Consider the following 19,006-nt stretch of genomic DNA (forward strand, 5'->3'; position numbering starts at 1 on the left):
TGAAAAAGCGCTCGATTCTAAAAGCGACTAAAAAATAAAAATAAATAACTCTTTGTGTCGTTGTTAGGCCTCCTACGACGACAATGCTCGGCACCAAAACCGAGCATGCTAATTGAACCTTGAATGTTACATGGGCAAAGAATTCGAAAATAATAAAGTTTTCAAGGAAAAATAATGTTCGAATAAAAAAAAAAAAATCCGAGTCTAGACTACGCTATGCCAAAGTACAATCTAAATCCTAAGTCTTAGTTGTCTTATCCATAGAATCGGTCATAATGTTTGGTGTCGTTCTGCAAGTTAAACGGTTAAACCATATTGAGTCTCCCTTCCTAACATTTAAATCAATGAGCACCCATATGTAATTGTCATCCCTTTGTAAGAATCCACGACCTCCATACCCTCTCTCACCAATAAAAAGAATATATTATAGTATTTGCAAAATGGAAACAGTCACATTCTGAAAATCATTCCCCCATAGTCGCACAACCCCCAAAGTGAACCTAAGGTGTCAATACCATTGGCAAGAAAAATTAATGGCCTCAAGGCATATGATCACATTGGGTCACGACCATCATAGTCCTCTCGAGCCACTCGCTCCTTGAAATACTCCTAAGTACGGACTAAAAGATTTTCCATGAATGCAACATGACAAACCATGAAAATACCCAAATCGGCATGCCATAAGGCTACCATTGGGGTAAGGCAATACACACTAAGAGGGAAGCCGCACTAATAATTCTAGTCCTGCAAAAATAAAAATTCGATCTCCCCAATTAACTACCTTGCCAACATTAAGCAAAATGGCACATGACAAATGAACACCCAAGGGTTAAAATCTAAAGTGTCAACCAACGAAAGTTATGGTCCAATTAGCCTAAGTCTGAGAGTCGCTTGGTCAAGTATTATAGGCTTACGCCACGTCATTATTTTGAGTCTAGGCCACCTCCTTGTATTCATAGACGGGTTATAATCAGAAAGATTAATGAAAGTTCGAGTCTAAATCACAACTTCCAATTAAATCCCGAAAACTGGAATCTGAAAAGAAGCAAAAAAAAGTTATTTTCGATATAATTCTTTCGTTAAATTTCAATAAGGTAAAAATAACATTTTGAATCTACGCTATTTGCACATTTTAAGAAACGACTAAATACGCTTGCAAAGTAAGACAATTTAAAAGGTCCACCCTAGGCCTACTAAAATTAAAGGTCCACCCTAGGCCCACTAAAATTAAAGGTCCACTATAGGCCTACCAAACGAGGCTCACTCAGTCTCGCCTCGTGACTCAAAGACCACAACCATCTACCTTTTAGCCCAAATAAAAAAAAATTGAAGGATTTATGTTGGGGAGAAATCCCAAGCAAAAAGAAAAAATAGAAAGAGAAAAGGGAGAGCGAAAAGAGCAAGCCATGAAATACTTAAAAAGAAAGAGAAAAAGGAGTGCGAAAAGAGCGAGCCATGAAATACTTAGCCCGTACCTCCCAAAAGTGCGAAATTCACCCAAGTAAACGAAGGAAAAGAACTGAGTCAACCAATCCAAATCATAAAATTCTACGATGTCTACCCTTTCCAATCCTTATGCTCTTAGACGCCTTCGCTCCGGGGTCCCTGTTCAGCTCATTTAACCCATCTATGTTCTCATTGCCATAACCCAAGAAACCATTACTTCAACTCTTGTTTCTGAACTTGATATCAACTGCAAACACGTACGACCATTGACACGTGTGTCATACCCATTATTTCCAAAACCTGCTCTTACACCATCATTAGCATAATGACCATATAACTTGTGTGGATACATCCTGTTGATATACCCTTGAGCCGTCCCCATGCTACTCATTGGCCTTGTTGATGTAAACTCATGACACTAGCTTGAGGCTGCAAATTGTGAGTCCTAGCAGATATAATCCTCGTGCTTACCTATACAAATTATCCTATCTCATTCAACCCATCTTTCAAACCGTCTTGAGTCACGAATAAAAAAAGAAAACAAATGAAAAGTACAAAAAATAATAAATAATAAAAAAGCAAACTTTGCAAAAGCGCCTCTAAAGTTGGTCTAAAAAGAAAAAGAAGCATTTAGCGCACCAAAAAAAGATACGCCCAGAAGTCATTTTCAGCGCCCAGAGCTGGGCGCCGAAATCTTTAGCGCCCCAGCCTGGGCGTCGATTCTCTCTGGTTGCTAAAATTTGTCCAGAAGTGCTCGTCATTTTATCCGCACATACACGGAACAATAACGAACACTTGGGGGGTACAGCACGTATTCAGACATACGTACCACCAAAAAATACATGTACTCAAAAAAAATATATAAAACAAATTTTTGGCTTACGGCAAGGCAGCAAATTAAAATAATAATAAACTTCACTTATTATACCGTTTCAAATAATATGTTTCCACCTCGGAACGTACTTGTTTAAAATCGGCATTCTAAGAAACCATTTTCTAGGCTAAGAACTACGCAAGACCTGATTCCAAATTAAATCTATTTAAGGCGGATACGTAGGCAATCCATGATTCGGTCCAACCAATTTGCAAAAATATTAAAGCCTATAGAAAAACAAGAATAAAAAATAGAAGTCCCTTATTGAAATTTAATTACCTGCAACCCAAGTCGAAAGAAAAATTTAAGTCAAAGGAAGAATCCAAGTCACCAAGATGCCAAAATTAATGAGCACACATCGAAAAATAATAAGGGCACGTACCCTTGCCAGAAGGAGCACTCACACTCCTAGGCACTTAGCCAAGACTCAAAAGATCGCTTTGCCTCAATTGAATGGGGGCTAGCGCAAGCGTCCATGACCTCTAAAGTACTCGACTTGACCCTCCCTAAAGCGAACTAACTCATTTAAAGACTTTCTTTCACCACTAGACATAGTCGCTCGCCTAAAGACCTTCTTTCACCACTAGACACAGTCATGATCGCCAACAAGTAGTAAAGGCAGTAAGCTTGCAATGAAAAAGATTGTTCTACGGCATCGCCCCATCGTTCCTTCGAACTCAGGGCACCCGTTCATGGTAATTCGAATGCCTGCTAATCTCCTTTGAAAAAAAAAAATCAGACATTGTCAATAGGACTTGGCACTTAACCAAGGCTCACCCTACTCAGACATATGACACGGGCATCTAAAATCGAGATCTAAAAGCATCATTAATGGGAAGACATAATAGCAACTGGGGGCTAAAAAATTGAAATGAAAGAGCTAGGGAAAAAACTAAGTATACCTTGACCTTTTGTGCAGACATACACCAAGTAAATCTAAGTCGATTTGAAAACGGTTTATATTCCCGCAATTCTGGAAAAGATGGCCCTAAAAGCCCAAAACATATGCCAAACGGGCACAAGTAATATCTTGACACCTGCACCCTGGCTTCCAGCAAATCCTTAGATAGCATTCCAAAATCGTAACATATTTTGATTCACTCATGTAATCCTGTACGAACCCATCTATAAGTCAACCTACTTAGGACACCTCGGATTGTACACAGTAGGACTCGGATTTCGAATAATTTTCAAAGACTTCTTCGAACATAATAAAGTGTCATTGGTTTAATCTAAGTATACGTTTTGCAAGCGAGTCAAAGATATTTCTAAATATAATTATAGGTAAAGAAAGGCACCTAGCTTTTGGTCAGGGCACACTTCAACATGTAACTACCTTGACCATGGCAATGTCGCACAATACGACATTTACAAGAGAATTAGCAAAATCACTACTCGAACGTACCTCGCACTAAACGAGTCTGGTTCAAACTATTCATGATCCATGTCACCATGAATGCATAAAGACGTATGCAAAGCATTATAGAACCAAGCTCATCCCGTAGCTGCAATTAGGGGCTTGAGAAAAATACTCTAAAAATGCTCGAAATGACGATTTTATCAACTAATTCTCGACGCTAATGCTATACATACATCATAGGGGCACAATCCTAAGGTTTAATCGTGTAAAACAAACCTTAGAATGGCTACAACCCCTCCCAAATTCTAAGCACTACTTAGAATACATAAAGTCACCCCACTAACAAGGGTAACTGAAAATCGCGAGTCACCAAAACTCCGATCAAACTACTACACCTAACGCTCGCCCTATAAGCGCCCGTTACACAGTCTACCTCGTTCCAAAGCAAAAGCGAAAGAAAAAAATCAAGGATAAGAACTGTAAAAATATACCCAGAAATCATTTTCAATGCCCAGAGCTGGGCGCCGATATCTTTAACGCCCCAGCCTGGGCGCTGAATATCTCTGCTTGCTAAATCTTGCCCTGATATAAAAACAAGAAAGAAACATCTATGAATCCTCGCATCGAACGAAGTAATAAGCCGTGCACGCCCACGCAGAAGGTGCTACACTTGTTCGGGCACCTGAACGATTCAGCGCGATGAAGTACTCCAATGCAAAGAATAATAATGATATCCCAACACTTGGAGGAATGTTCTAAGACACGCCGTTAGGCCACACAAGCCTACGTTGCACCATAAGTTCAACCATCCCACAGTACAAGTCTAAAAAAGGTAAGGCACATTGCACTAATGCAAGCACGACCAAGAGTAAGAGGCAAAGACTACTTATCGCCCAAATGCAAGCCACACGACTTCTACATTAAGGATTAAAGGTAGCAAAACATTACCTACCACGGAAGGGATAGTTCTCACCTACATGAGCGAAACCCCAAGGCATCTTTCTCGAAAGAACCTACGAAAATCGTACGCCAAAAGGAAGCATCCCAAAATGCATACTTGGGGGCTCCAAGCTACGAAACAACCATAGCAAAATAAAAAATCTCGAAGCAAATGTTTGAACAAACAAAAGGGCACGATGTTTTAGCCCACTTCATGAATGGGCCTGAACCCTATCAAGCTTCTAAGCAAACTATTCAAAATCAGTCATTGCTCAAAAAAAAATATAATGATTCAAGCAAACTGATTAATGGACCGCACACAACGGCCATTCTATGAACGCTCGTTCGCACATACATATCATCATTCTAAGTATCGAACATTCACAAACGCGTTCAAAAGGAAAAATATACAACAACAAGAGCGGTCAAAGTCTTACGCCTCAAGGTATGTTCCTCGGGCCATATAGACTCGCCCAACTATCGCAATAACTGTACGCCTTAAGAGCAACAGTTCCTTAAAATAATCGCCCCAAAGCGACAAGCACTGTAGTCCACCAATCGGCTACGGCTTCTCAAGAAAATCATCACGTTCTAAAAACAAAGAAAAAACAAAAGAAAAGAGAATACATAGAACTTCCAAGTGAAATAAACGAATGAACAAGAGGCCAACTGTGTCATCAAAAGACCAGCCTAAACAACACTTTCAACGCCCCAACTGGGCGTGAATTATTTCAACGCCCAGGCCTGGGCGCCGAAAATGAACCCAGGCTCAAAAAACAGCTCTGACTTCTATAGGGCCCTGCCATGTTCATTCGACTTGAGAATTGCCGATTTCTTTACTGAAAGTCGCACCTCACGGCTTTGTTAAGAGTAGCACACCACTACAAAGATCGCTCGCATTACAAGCACGATCCCCAAACATGATCAAGGACATTAACAAAAAGCATATCCCCAAGAAACCTCTTTGACAAGAAATAACCGTCAAGCACGAATGCTTGGGGGCTCGAAAGAAAATATATATTTCAAAAGAGAGTATGCAAAGGTAAAACAATATTCCCAGACTATGCTGTACGAAGTCTCGTGTTTGGATAACCTCAAAAAAAAAAAAAATCGGTTTACGACCTCAAGACAAAGGTCGCCGTTGATACTTATACATGGTCCCCTAATCAAGGAACCAGGTACTGGCAAAATTGAGCCGTAAAGACTAGCTCAAAACCATGAAAGATGATGACCACAAGACAATGGTCCATCTAAGCACGTTGTCAACCCACATTCAGGTTGCAACTAAATCCGAGCATCCCTCGAAAGAAAATGAGTTCTTCAAAAAACAAAAAAACAGGCTCGCCCACCTTCAGCGGGCGGGGTCTGCGTCACTAACCGCGCAGGTCCTCAGTTTTCGAAAAAGAATCTTCAAAAAAATATATGTTTACAGGCTCGCCATCTTTAGCCGGCGGGGTCTGCGCCACTAACCGCGCAGGTCCTTAGTCGCTGCAGCGATAACTTTTTTGGTTTTCCATTTTTCCCAAAAACGGTGTGAGTAGCTTTTGGTTTTCCGTTTTTCCAAAAAAGAACGATGTGAGTAGCTTTTGGTTTTCCGTTTTTCCAAAAAAGAACGATGTGAGTAGCTTTTGGTTTTCCGTTTTTCCAAAAAAGAACGATGTGAGTAGCTTTTGGTTTTTCGTTTTTCCAAAAAAGAACGATGTGAGTAGCTTTCAGTTTTTCGTTTTTTCCAAAAAAGAACGATGTGAGTAGCTTTTGGTTTTCCGTTTTTCCAAAAAAAAGCGATGTGAGTAGTTTCCCTTTTTTCCAAAATTTAAAAGATTGGTTTTCCGTTTTTCCGAAAAAAAAAGAACGATGTGCTGGATTTTCCTTCGTTTTACGTCCCGTAAAAACAAGAGGGTTTTCTCGTTGAGCTAACCCTGAAAATGAGAATCTTTAAAAACATTTTTACCTCGTGATTGGGCTTGGCCAGGCCCAATTACACTTTATAGCTTTGATTTCGAAAACATCTGTAGCTACTCCCAATGACAAAGTGAGGGAGTTTCTACGCATCTTTAGATACTTCCAATGACAAAGTGAGGGAGTTTCTATACTATAAGTTGACAAATCCCAATGACACGTGAGGGATATGTCGACACTTCAAGTGATGACCCTTAAGTCAAATGTTATCACTCGGGGGCTCGTGAGACCCTCGCAAAACAGGTCACATACACCATGGCTTGTGTGACGCACTCCGTCCAGTACTTTGACCATCGTCTCATCCCGAGACGCAGTCAAAGTGGGGGCTAACTGTAGACACCTACTTTGTCCCCATTCCCGAAAGGGAAGGTTCGATGATGAGAACGTAAATCTTCACTTGACAACGCGTCTCCTATAAAATAACGAATCTCAATCACCCTTCTCGTTTCACCTGAAACCTGCTATTTATGGAAACCTGCTAAAAATAGCAACTGCCGTAAAGGGTAGCTTCTAAAAGTGGCAAGTCATAAAAGATAGAAACCTGTCAGAATTAGGTGTTGCACTCCAACATAAATCCTAAATGAGATAGAAAACTGCGAGAATCCTATTCCTAATATGATTCGGAAATAAGAGTTACGTATTAATTAAAATCCTAACGAGCCTAGAGTTCGTAACGAGCCCAGATGCATTCCGTCATGAAATTGATACGCACTAAAAGACTCAATTAAGTCTCAAACACTACGGATTTCAGGAATCCGAATCTGACTAAGAAAACAGCCCAGACCCTATTTTCAACGCCTGGCTCTGGGCGCCGAAATCTTCGGCGCTCAGGCCTGGGCGCTGGAATTACCTGGGTACGTGTTTTTTCCTAATTCTTTGTGGATTAGAGCTCTGCAATTCTATCTTTCCACAAACTCTTTTCTATAAATATGGCCTTAAGTTCGACGTGAAAATAACAACACACAATTCATATTCTGAGTATTGACTCCAAACCCCTAGCCTAAGCCTCACGCTGCGAAATTGTTCACGCGTTCTGTCGCAATCGATCCATAAATCGAACAGAACGTATCCTGTCCCATAATTTGAGATTCGTTAAATAAAAACGAGAAATAGCAAAGTCAAAGTGGTTAGTTTTCTGAGAACCGTGACGCACCTCTCAAGGGTGCGTCGTAATGTGTCCCTTTTCTATGATTTAATTGCTTTCCTCGCCCTTTTTATGAACTGTTAAACTAACTAAATCTGATTGTTCTATCACGCTTAATAAATATAATATTTTTGGGAAATTAGATTATCATGCTAGGTCCCTTAATGTTATTTAAATCAGATAATCGTGATCGATCTAGTATTATATGTTGCATATTGCTAAAATCAACTCAGATTAGTTTAATAGTTAACACATGTCCCTTCAATTATTTATGCTGAGCTAGTAAGGATATCCTGCCTCTGGAGTTATCGACGAGCGAGTACTCCTCTCGTTAGTTACAGTCCCCCGAACCCTCAATCTCTACCTTGCGGGTGTATGTTGAGAGATCCCCACACCAGGGATCACAAGGGAACCTACGGCCGTCGTGGTCAAACATAATTGCACTCCCTTTATGTCACGATAACCGGGTTTTGTCAGTTTTTCTCATTGTCGTTAAAAACTGAATGGCGACTCCTATATTACTAGTCAATTGGGTGTAAACTCACAGGAAATCCAATTACACTTGATTGAATAAAAAGAATCGTCACACCCACGAGGGACGAGGTCACGCATTAGCCTCGTGCTTTTTCGACCCCCTCACAGTTATCTTTTGGTATGGTAGTTACTCTTATCCTAGAGAACATATTACTGTTTATGTTTATAATTTACTATTTTTAATAAACATTATAGGTACTAATATATTAAAATAGTAACCATAACTTTTATTTAATTTATTTACTCTTTTTTATCATAGAATACTACTCCCTCCATTCCTAAATTATCTTCCTATTTGGTGTTTGGGGTGGAAAATAAAAAAATGAAATCTTGTAATGATTGGGTGTAAGAGTAATGATTGAGTGTAAGAGAAAATAATAAAGAAATGAAGAAAAGTAATAAAGAAATGAAGGAGAGAGAAGATATTTTTATTAAAGTAATAAAAAAATCATAAAAGTGGGGTTGGGTGGGTGATTGGGGAAATGTGAATGAATTAAATAAGGGATGGTGGGGAAATTTAAGGTAAAAAGTCATGTCCAAAAATAGAAACAGGAAGATCAAATAGGAACGACATTTATAGAAACAGAAAGATCAAAAAGGAATGGAGGGAGTATAATTAATAAATGAATACTATAATTAAAAGAAAAACAATATATACATAAAAGTATCTTATTTACCCTAAAACAAGAATCAATTTATAGTTACTTTTATACTTTTATAATTGTTCTTCTATTTTTTCTTCTTTCTTTTAGTAGTTTCTCTTTCTCCAACAATAGAGCAAAAGAAGTATATATTTTCCAATAACAATAGTCGTTCCTCCTTATATCTATTCTTCCCTTTTTTAACACAAAAACCAATAATAGCAACATGTTGACAAAAATGTAAAAATACAACAGTTCTCTCTCTCCCTCTTCTCCCTCTCTCAAACCCTAGCCTCCATTAGTGAATTTCGAAGGGGCTTCCATCGATTTTATTGGTGGAAAGCCCCGATCTTTTTATTTTGTTGTTCTTTTTCTAATTTTGTTTGATTTTTAGGGTTTTAATAATACTTCCTCCTTGTGCGAGGAATTGTTCTCCCTCGAAAGACAGGGTTTTTCTTCTCCTTTTAGGGAGAATTTTTCTTAGGTTAGATGATCCTAAATTTCTGGTGTACGAGGGAGAATTTTATTTAATTTCGCAGGAGAAATTGATTCAGCGATGAAGATTTGTGTTGTGTCGCAGTAGATGTCATTTTACATCTACAATCAATTGAATCTGATTTAATTCAATATCAAAATTACAACAGATCAAAAGACCCCTTCGATGAAAGTTGTATCAAACAACGATGTGTTAGAGGGTATACAAGATGTTCGATGCGCGATGATCGTAGTTTTGCAGAAAACGAGTTTTATTTTATTCGATTTGTTATGTATTTGATAGATTCAGATTCCTTTTGTAGATATCGTATGACTTTTTATTAATGAATTAATTTTAATTCAAAAAAAAACATGTTGACAATATTGATTATAAATTTCATCATTTGTTTTCCTTGCTTCTCCAATTAGGCATCCAATTATTTCTTTATCAGTCTTTTGTTCTTGTTAATGATTTGAATTCTCTATGATTTTGTGAATTGCATAAAGTGTATGTACGTATTATTGAACCTGTAAAGATATTTTTACTATTTTACTAACTATATATAATTTAAAGATTACTAATAAGGATTACAATAACTATATCACATATAGTAATAACTATATAATATTAAGAGGTACTACGTACCATTTGATCATTAGAGTAACTAGCTATATCACATATAATAATAACTATATATTTTTAAGTAAACTATACATGATCTCTAATTCTTGAAGTTATTTACACTAACTATTTGCACGGACTCCAATGCAATATTTACCCACTAATATATCCAATTTTGAAAAATTTATAAAAGTTGATATTCTGAAAATACATATCGAGTTCCAATCTAACAAGATCTTATATGATTATGTTTTGATGTATATAATAATGAGAATTTACGGTCAAAGTTTTCATACTTTGGACACATATTCCAATGCGTACAGAAGTTTCAGGAACGAAGATAGTGCATAGGAAAGTTACTACATACTACTTCGGTTTCTAAAAGTTCAATTCTTTACGCTTTGGAAAATGTATCCAAAGTATGAAAACTTTGACCGTAAATTCTCACTATTATATACATCAAAATGTTACATGTAAGGTCTTACTCTCGGTATGCATCTTCAAAATATCAACTTTTTATAATATTTTCACATACAAAATTGGATATAGTAGTTAAATATTACATTGGAGTCCGTGCAAATAGTAACAATAAAAACTTTATGAAATGGATGTAATACATATTAAAGTAACTATATCATTCCTCCTTTACATTAATGATCTACAAGTATGATTTTCTTATTAAATTTGAGTAATTATTTTAGTTACTCTTTTTAGGTTGTAGTTACTCATTTCTTGTTATAATTACTTGTTGGTTTAGTGGCCGGACTTGGTAAGGAGGATCTCGTGTTCAATTCCCCGCAATAACAATTTGAAGGGAACTGAAACCTATCCACTCAGAACTCGCCCCGAATCTAAATTATCCCTAAGAGTGAAGCGGTTGATAACACCATTAAAAAAATAACTATATGATTGTCAAAGATAACTACTTGTATCTAATAACGACACTCAGCTGTAATATATTAAATAACTTAATCAATGTTAATTCAACTACATACATAGGAAGAATACTATATACTACCTCCATTTCTAAATGATTTTTACGCTTTGAAAAATGTGTCCATTAATTAAACTTTGACCATAAATTTCCACTATTATATCTATCAAAAATTATCATGGGATATCTTGTTAGATTCGTCTCAAAATGTATTTTATAAATATTAACTTTTTTAAAAAAAATTATCATACAAAATTTGCTTATTAACAGTAAAAAATTACACTGGAATCCGTACAAATAGTAAGTATAAAGATATTTTTAAAACGGAGGTAATACTCATTAAACTATATCATACCTTTTTAACATGAATGATCTGCGATTACGACTTGCTGAAATTTATTTCCATCTTGAATGTCGTATGTATTTGGCTGGTTCGGTAAATTTCCTAGAAAATAAAATTTAGTAATCAGTTTAATTCATAGTATATTTTAATCCAATAGAAATCGGAATATTACACTACAAGAAATTGTATTATTAACGACGGGAAATCCCGTCGCGAAAGGCCAATAATCATTTATTAACGACGGGATTTTCTGTCGCGAACCCGTCATAAAAGGGGGCCGTCGTTAATAGAAAATCCCGTCGTAAATCCATCGTAAACTCGTCGTAAAAGACATTTGCGACGGTTATTCCCGTCATTGTTTGGTGTTAGCCCCGTCGCAAAAGCCTTTTGCAACGGGATTTTTAACCCGTCGTAATTAGGTTGTCGTTAAAGATACAAATTCTTGTAGTGTTATCTTCGTAGATATTGTCGATATTATATAATTCTTCTTCAATTACACTATTTAAATTGATATTTAGATCGTCAGCTTAAATAAAATACTTTGACAAGAAAGAGAATGTGTAAGCTGGAGGAGGGAGAAAATTTTGTTGCTCGAGTGATAAATGATAATATACTAATTTTAGCGGCCGCATGTTTATTGATGACACATGATTTGTAGAGTATAAATAACGGAAATGTCGTAGTAGCGTAAATCCGGTCCATACAAGTGGAATTGTTTTTCTTATAGAGTAATGATAATTCAAGATTAAAGTTTGTAAAGTTTGACCCAAAAAATGGCAATGAGGATCCTTACCTCATGATCCTCACTCCAATTATATTAATGTTTGTATCTCTTACATGATCCCTGCACTTACTCGCATTCTCATTTCCCACAAAAAATAATTCATCTACTATCAAATTCGTACAATTAAATAATTAACGCACTACCCTGCTTATAAATAATTTACAGAGCATTAAAATTTAACTCAAAACCCCTACAATTATGTGTCAGTCAAATTGTAACTAATATTAAAATATAAAAAAATACTTCGTACTCAATCTAGAGGGGGTGAAAAGTGTAAACATTACTCCCTCCGTGTTTTTTAGGGGTTATATATACTACTTCCGATCGTCTTTTTTTAGGCGTCACATTTCTGTTTTTATATTTTTCTACCCCACCTCCTAATTTAATAAATATATTTAATTTCCTCTAGAGAATCACTACATTAAACAATTGTTTTCACTAGACTCAACCTCCACCCTCCAAAATATTCTGATCCCCAATCCCTTTCTGTGATTCAAATATTTACCCATTCCCACTTGATTTATTATTTTATGAGATTAACTTTCAATCCTTAAATACGCGTATTACACAACATGTCACCTATAATAAAACTTATGAACTTCATTTAAAAAAAAAAAAAAATTATTTAAACGGGAAAAGAGTTTGTCAACGAAATAGAAATGATACTCCCTCCGTATTTATTTTAGAGATACACTTGATCGGGCACGGGTATTAAGAAAAAGAATTGAATGAAATAAAGTAATAAAACAAGTGGGGTTGAGTAGATATTTTAATAAGAAAAACAAGTGGGGACCATGTTATTTTAGGGAGTGGAGGTGGGGATGGAGTGTAGATATATTATTTAATTAGATGGTGGGGTTGATAAGTTGCTAAAAATGGCAAGTGTATCTCTTAAATAAATACGGCCGGAAAAGGCAAGTGTATCTCTTAAATAAATATAGAGGGAGTATTCAATTGAGAAATATCTGGTGTGGAAATGAAGACTTAAGAAAGCAGCATATCTTTGGAAGAATCCCTACAATTTCGGGCTGTTGCATTCGTACACTCTGTCCACTCCATGTTGTTCTTCCCCCTAAGATTCATGGAACCTCCGGTGCACCCGCGATTTTCTATTATTTCATCTATGATAAACAAGGCTCTTTCTCTCTCCACTCATTACTAAATTAGTCTTATATGCACGCGATATGTGTGAGGTTATACACAAACTAAAATTGTGTTTTTACAACTAATCACCACAAATAAGCAAGAAAAATGGTTTACAAATTCCACTCATCGAAAAACAAAAATTCCGTAAATAAATGAATTCTTCTTGAAACCTTTCGATGAAGTTTTCAATATGAGGCGAGAAAAAAGTGCATTGCACACTCTCATGGCGTCATCCTACCAAAAAAAACAGTTAGAAAAAAAAATTATGTTATGGGAAAATAACATAATAAAAAGACCACGTGTCATAAAAGATCACATGTCAATCCCCTCAGTTTATTTTTGTCATATAAGGAGAATAAAATTAATTAGAGACTAAGAGTAGTTTTATTTCTAAGATTAACATAAAATTTCACATGACAAAAAATATCACAAAGATTAAGGAACGTAGGGAGTAGTAGCATTTTATTGCGATAGATTCAAGTTCAATTGAATAAAGCCACGAAGTTTGCCCAAGCCCAAAATCAACAATCACAATTCACGACCCAAACTAGGAACCTCCATTTTCTCTTTCCATCAATTTCAAAACCCTCACTCACCGTCTCTCTTCTCCAACATGGCGGCAGCAAAGGAAACCAGTAATGGCGACATTACATCTAACAATTAACGCAACTCAAGCTAAACAAGGTCCACCCGTGTCCGGTGGGAGCAATCTTAGGTCAATTAAAGCTCAATCTCATGGCTTTTTGCAAGGATTTCAACGCTCGTACTCAAAAGTACAATATTGATACTCTAATAATCATCAATAATGAGCAACAAACTTTAATAATCTTAAAGATTTGAATTATTTCCTTGATTGAAAATTTTACAAATTGTTTTGGCGCGAATGACTGGGTTTATAAATTTGACGAATTTTGTTTGACTTTTACAGGATATTTATGCGTGATATATGTGGGTTTCCTAATTTGTTATCCTTGGTTTGAAAGGCTAGAGTAATTAGAGTTTTCTTTTTTTTTTCTTTTTTTTATAATTATCAAGGGCATAATGGACTATTTAATAAGGGACACCAAAAGTGTAATTACTAAAATGCCCTCAGCTTTTGCCTTATGTAATAGAGATTATGTGCATGATTAGCAACCATCAAATTGCGATTCATGCTACCGGATGGTAAAATTTTAGAATGTATGCGAATACTACATTCTCTAATCCCTAATGATGTTTCAATTTCACTAGTTATCAGGCTCGGTCCTTGGGGTAGGCGGGGAGTGCGACCGCCTAGGGCCCAAGCCAAAAACAGAAATGTTAGAGAGAGAGAGAGCCCCCCCCCCCAACCGCCGGATTCCACTAGCCACCTCGTAGTCAGCCAGTACACTTCTCAACAACCAGCAAAGGAAACCAACCCTCAACCGGAAACCAAGCCACCACCGTCCCCCAACTCCAACCACCTCCTTCAAAAACCCAAATTCAACCATCCTGCCCAATCCCAACTAAGCCTTCGTATGCCGCTACACTGTAGAAATCAACCATCACAGCCAACACCAAATACCGTCCATTATCCTCCCTGCAAGTCATCACCTCCACCACCCCCACCCAATTATGACCCGAATACGGAAGCCTTTATTAGTCTTGGTCAGGACGAAGCCTTGGTGCTCTCGGAGCAATGGGTCAACTCACTTATCATTAAAGTGATAGGAAAATCATTTTCAGTAGAATATCTCAAGATAACACTGCAATGAATTTGGAAAATCCAACAACCAATTCGTTTCATTGCTTTAGGCAGAGGATTCTACAATGTTTCAGTCCCACGGAGGAAATAAGAGAACATATCTTATCAAATGGTCCATGGTTTATCACAAGCTATATGCTCATAGTTTAACCATGGATGCGAGGTTTCAAGCCGTCACAAGCCATAATCTCGAAAGCTCCGGTCTAGATCTCCCTTCCAAAACTGCCCATTGAGTTTCACTAGTTACCAATGTTCCAAAGGATCGCAAACGAAATTGGGACTTTCATCAAAACGGACACAAAAGCTCTGGAACAGAACAGAGTCAGATTTGCAAGAATCCAAGTGTTGTTGGACCTTGCAAAACAGAGGAAGGAAACAGTCTGGCTAAGAGCGTCTAAACAACCCATCCACTACGAGGAGATACCACACTTCTGCACCCACTGCCAATCAATCGGCCATAGGATAGAAAGATGCCGGCAAAAATCGATGGAAACAGGAAAAGCAAAGGACAGCGCGGAGGATGAACACAGGAACGCCAGTGAGGAAATAGGGAAAAACGTGTCAACATCTCCGATTACCAATGACGAGGAAGACCCAGCCAATCCTTGGATTCATGTTCCTAGCAAAGAGACAAAATAAAAAAGAGAAAAGAAAAGATAATTGTGAAAAGCAAGAAAGCTGCAGTGCAGCAAAAGTCAGGCGGAAAGCAAGAAGAAAAACGGGGGAAAAAACAAAATCAAACAGGTCAACTCAAGAAGTCAATTGGAAATGTGGGTAAGTACCCAATTTCAGTCCACAAGGTCACCACAAGATTGTCAAAGACCAAAACAAAGCCCATTTGGAAAAACCCTCCGAAAAGGCGGGCCCAGTTGAAGGTGGACCACTGGAAGATCCGACTTTGGGAGTTCAAAAGTCGTAGCAACATATTCCCAAAAAAACCCAAACATCAAAACAAAAACCCTTCAGCCCCCCCCCCCCCCCCACCCCATTCAATGCTCCCAACGACTTTGACCTCCCACCGTCAAACCAACCAATCACAAACCAGGAAAACCAATCGTTCACTTTCACCTCAACAGAAAAACCTAATATAAACAAAAACCAACCACTCAACCCCACTTCTCCTCCTTCATCACTCTCTCTCTCTTCCCCCCCAATCTCTCTCCAACCCCAAACCTAGAAACATCAAAAAACCCCAAAAATGTCGACCGAGGCGGACTCGGACATGTTCGACTTTAGAAACGAGTCGGAGGACAACGACTCCATGATACCACTCCCATGTATCCGCCGATACTTCAAACGCCGATCAACCCCCAACCAAAGATTCACTCTTCCTTCCAACCTCTCCCACTTGATTTTCCATTCCCAATCATCGAACCCACAGAAGATGTACCTGCCAACCATTATGTATGCAAGGAAGCTCCGATCCCAACCTTAATTTCAACAAAATGAGATTCACTCTCAAAATGACAAACCAGTGGATAGACGTCAGTGTAGAAGCAATCAGGAATTTCATTATTGAACCACAGTGGGTGGACTACCCATACCAAGATATGGAAATGTCACCAAAAAAAGGAGGTATGATGATGCATATGCACCTGCCGGACCTCAAGGCAGTGAAAGCTCTCTCCCCTGGGCTGGAGAAATTTGTCAGATGGTGGATGGTGAGCAACGAAGCAAAGAAGGAGCAGTTCATCTTCCCACCGGAACTGGAGTTTCTCTGCGATCCAATCCCAATCTTCCCTCATGTGACGAAAACTTAGCAACTCTCTCAGCAAGGTCGCCTCTCAAGGGGACGTTTGGAGAATCAACCAATGCACCGATGGTCATATACACAACTGAGAGTCTCCCCCAGGTGGAAATCAAGGTGATTTTAGTAAAGGAGATAGAGGAGGGGGACTGTGAGATGGAGCTGGAGTTTGTAGCCAGAAAGGAAGTCCTATGGAGCAAGAAGAGTCGGGAGTTCATGAACAAGATGGACCCCTCCACTCAGCAGAAATACAAAGAGTTCTACAGAACTCACAAGAGTCCTGATCCAATGATAATTGTTGCATAGAACTGCATGGGAATAGCTCGCAGAGGATTCCAAGCCAACCTGCGCCACCTATATGATGAACATCTGCCCCAAATCCTCATCCTCACCGAAACCAAAACAAGCCCAAAAGACACAGAGCGCATAATGAAAAAAAACCCCCTTTGAGAATTATGTACTGGCTGAGCCATATGGGCTATCTGGTGGAATAATAGTCATGTGGAGCCCCCACTTCATCAACTTTCAGATGATAGGAAGGGATCTTCATGCTATTTACGGCGTTGTGGAGGTAAACAATTCTAACCCCTTTCAGTTTTCGCTTTCAGCTATATATGCTAGCACAAAGTTTAAAAGTAGACTAGAATCTTGGAATGAATTAATTGATATGTCTAAACATGTGTCTGTGCCTTGGGTGGTAATGGGAGACTTCGATAAAATTACCTGCCAATCGGATAAACTGGGTGGAAATCGTATAAAACAATACAGGGCTGATAATTTTGTTGATGCAATGAATGAATGTGGTTTGATAGATGCGAGTAGCATAGGAAGTAGATTTACATGGTTTAATAAGAAAAAAGATAATCCCATTTACCAAAAACTAGATAGGGCTTGGTTAAATATGCATTGGTTAAATTTGTTCCCTAATTCCACTATCCATAACCTCCCAAGAGGGACTTCAGACCATAACCCAATCAAACTGAACACAGAACAAAGGGAGAGAAGGATCACTTCTGCTCAACCCAACTTTAAATTGGAGCCATTGTGGTATGCTGAACCTGGTTTCTCAAACATGGTAGATGAAAAGTTGAATGCTGACTGTTCTAATTTTGTGACTAAACTCAACAACATATCAAAAACAATGTCTGCTTGGGCTAAAGATAACATAGGGAACATTTTAAAAATGGGAAAATTCTATCTGCTAGATTAAGTGGGATACAAAAAGCCTTGGAAACCAGGCCAAACTGCAGGCATCTACTGGAATTAAATGAGGAACTCTCTAAGGAGTTGGGCCCATCTATGAACAGGAAGAAGCCTTCTGGATGGCCAGGGCAAGTTCTAACTGGATCAAAAGTGGTGATGCAAACACTGGTTTCTTGCATAAATCAGTTATCATAAGGAGAAGAAGAAATAAAATCTCTAAGCTCACTTCTGAAGTTGGCCTAACTAGGGATGGCAACGGGTAGGATCTGGACCGGATCCTATAGGATCCAGATCCAGATCCGTTTTTTAGGCAAGGATCCAAATCCTACCCGGATCCGCTGGGTAATGAATTTGAGGATCCAGATCCAGATCCGACGGATCCTACGGATCTGGGTCCAAAACGGATCCAAAACGGATCCTAACTTATTTTTTCATCAAACGACCTTAATTTTCATTTTAACCTTAAAACGATAAAACTTCAATAACAACGCTATTTGTCCATACAAGCATTCACTAAAATAAAATTTAACAAATCCAACATAAATAATATTAAAAGTTCAAAAACTTCAATAATACTACAATTCTTAAGTCTTTATTTTTATATTTTTATATATATTTTTTATAAACACGGGTAAACGGATCCGGATCTGGGTAATGACTTAGGACCCGATCCAGATCCGTTTTTAAAACCAAGGATCCATATCCTACCCGGATCCGTCGGGTCCAAAAATTGAGGATCCAGATCCGTTGAAAACGGATCTGGATCCACGGATCCGGGTCGGGTCCATTACCCACTGCCATCCCTAGGCCTAACTGTAAAGGGTCCTGACTTAGTCTCCCACATTGTCAGTTACTTCACCAATCTCTTTAGTTCTGAGCTAAGTATTTCCCCTTGTGAAAACCTTCATTATAGTAATGAAATTAGTATAGATCAACCAACAACCATCGAGGAAGTAGGGAAGGCAGTTTTTGAACTAGGACCCCTAAAAGCCCTAGGAAGGGATGGCCTCCATGCTTATTTCTACCAACAACATTGGGGGATTCTTTGGCAAGACACTTATAAATTAGTAGATAGCACCCTCCAGGAAAGATCCTTCCCTGATTCAATTAATGACACTACCATTTGCATCATC

General features: G+C 38.1%; 1 protein-coding gene across 1 annotated transcript; it reads left to right on the forward strand.

Annotated features, from left to right (window-relative positions):
- Positions 1–17,169: 17,169 nt before the first annotated feature.
- LOC110785938 (uncharacterized) lies at positions 17,170–17,880 on the forward strand. Its single transcript, XM_021990451.1, has one exon. It carries the CDS (start codon positions 17,170–17,172, stop codon positions 17,878–17,880), a length of 711 nt encoding a protein of 236 aa, XP_021846143.1.
- The last annotated feature ends 1,126 nt before the right edge of the window (positions 17,881–19,006 follow it).

This window comes from Spinacia oleracea, chromosome 4, assembly GCF_020520425.1.
Source record: "Spinacia oleracea cultivar Varoflay chromosome 4, BTI_SOV_V1, whole genome shotgun sequence".
Taxonomy (NCBI): domain Eukaryota; kingdom Viridiplantae; phylum Streptophyta; class Magnoliopsida; order Caryophyllales; family Amaranthaceae; genus Spinacia; species Spinacia oleracea.

Bases quoted from the DNA above. Each gene is read 5' to 3' on its own strand.
- LOC110785938 (XM_021990451.1), top strand. From the start codon at position 17,170: ATGTGGAGCCCCCACTTCATCAACTTTCAGATGATAGGAAGGGATCTT.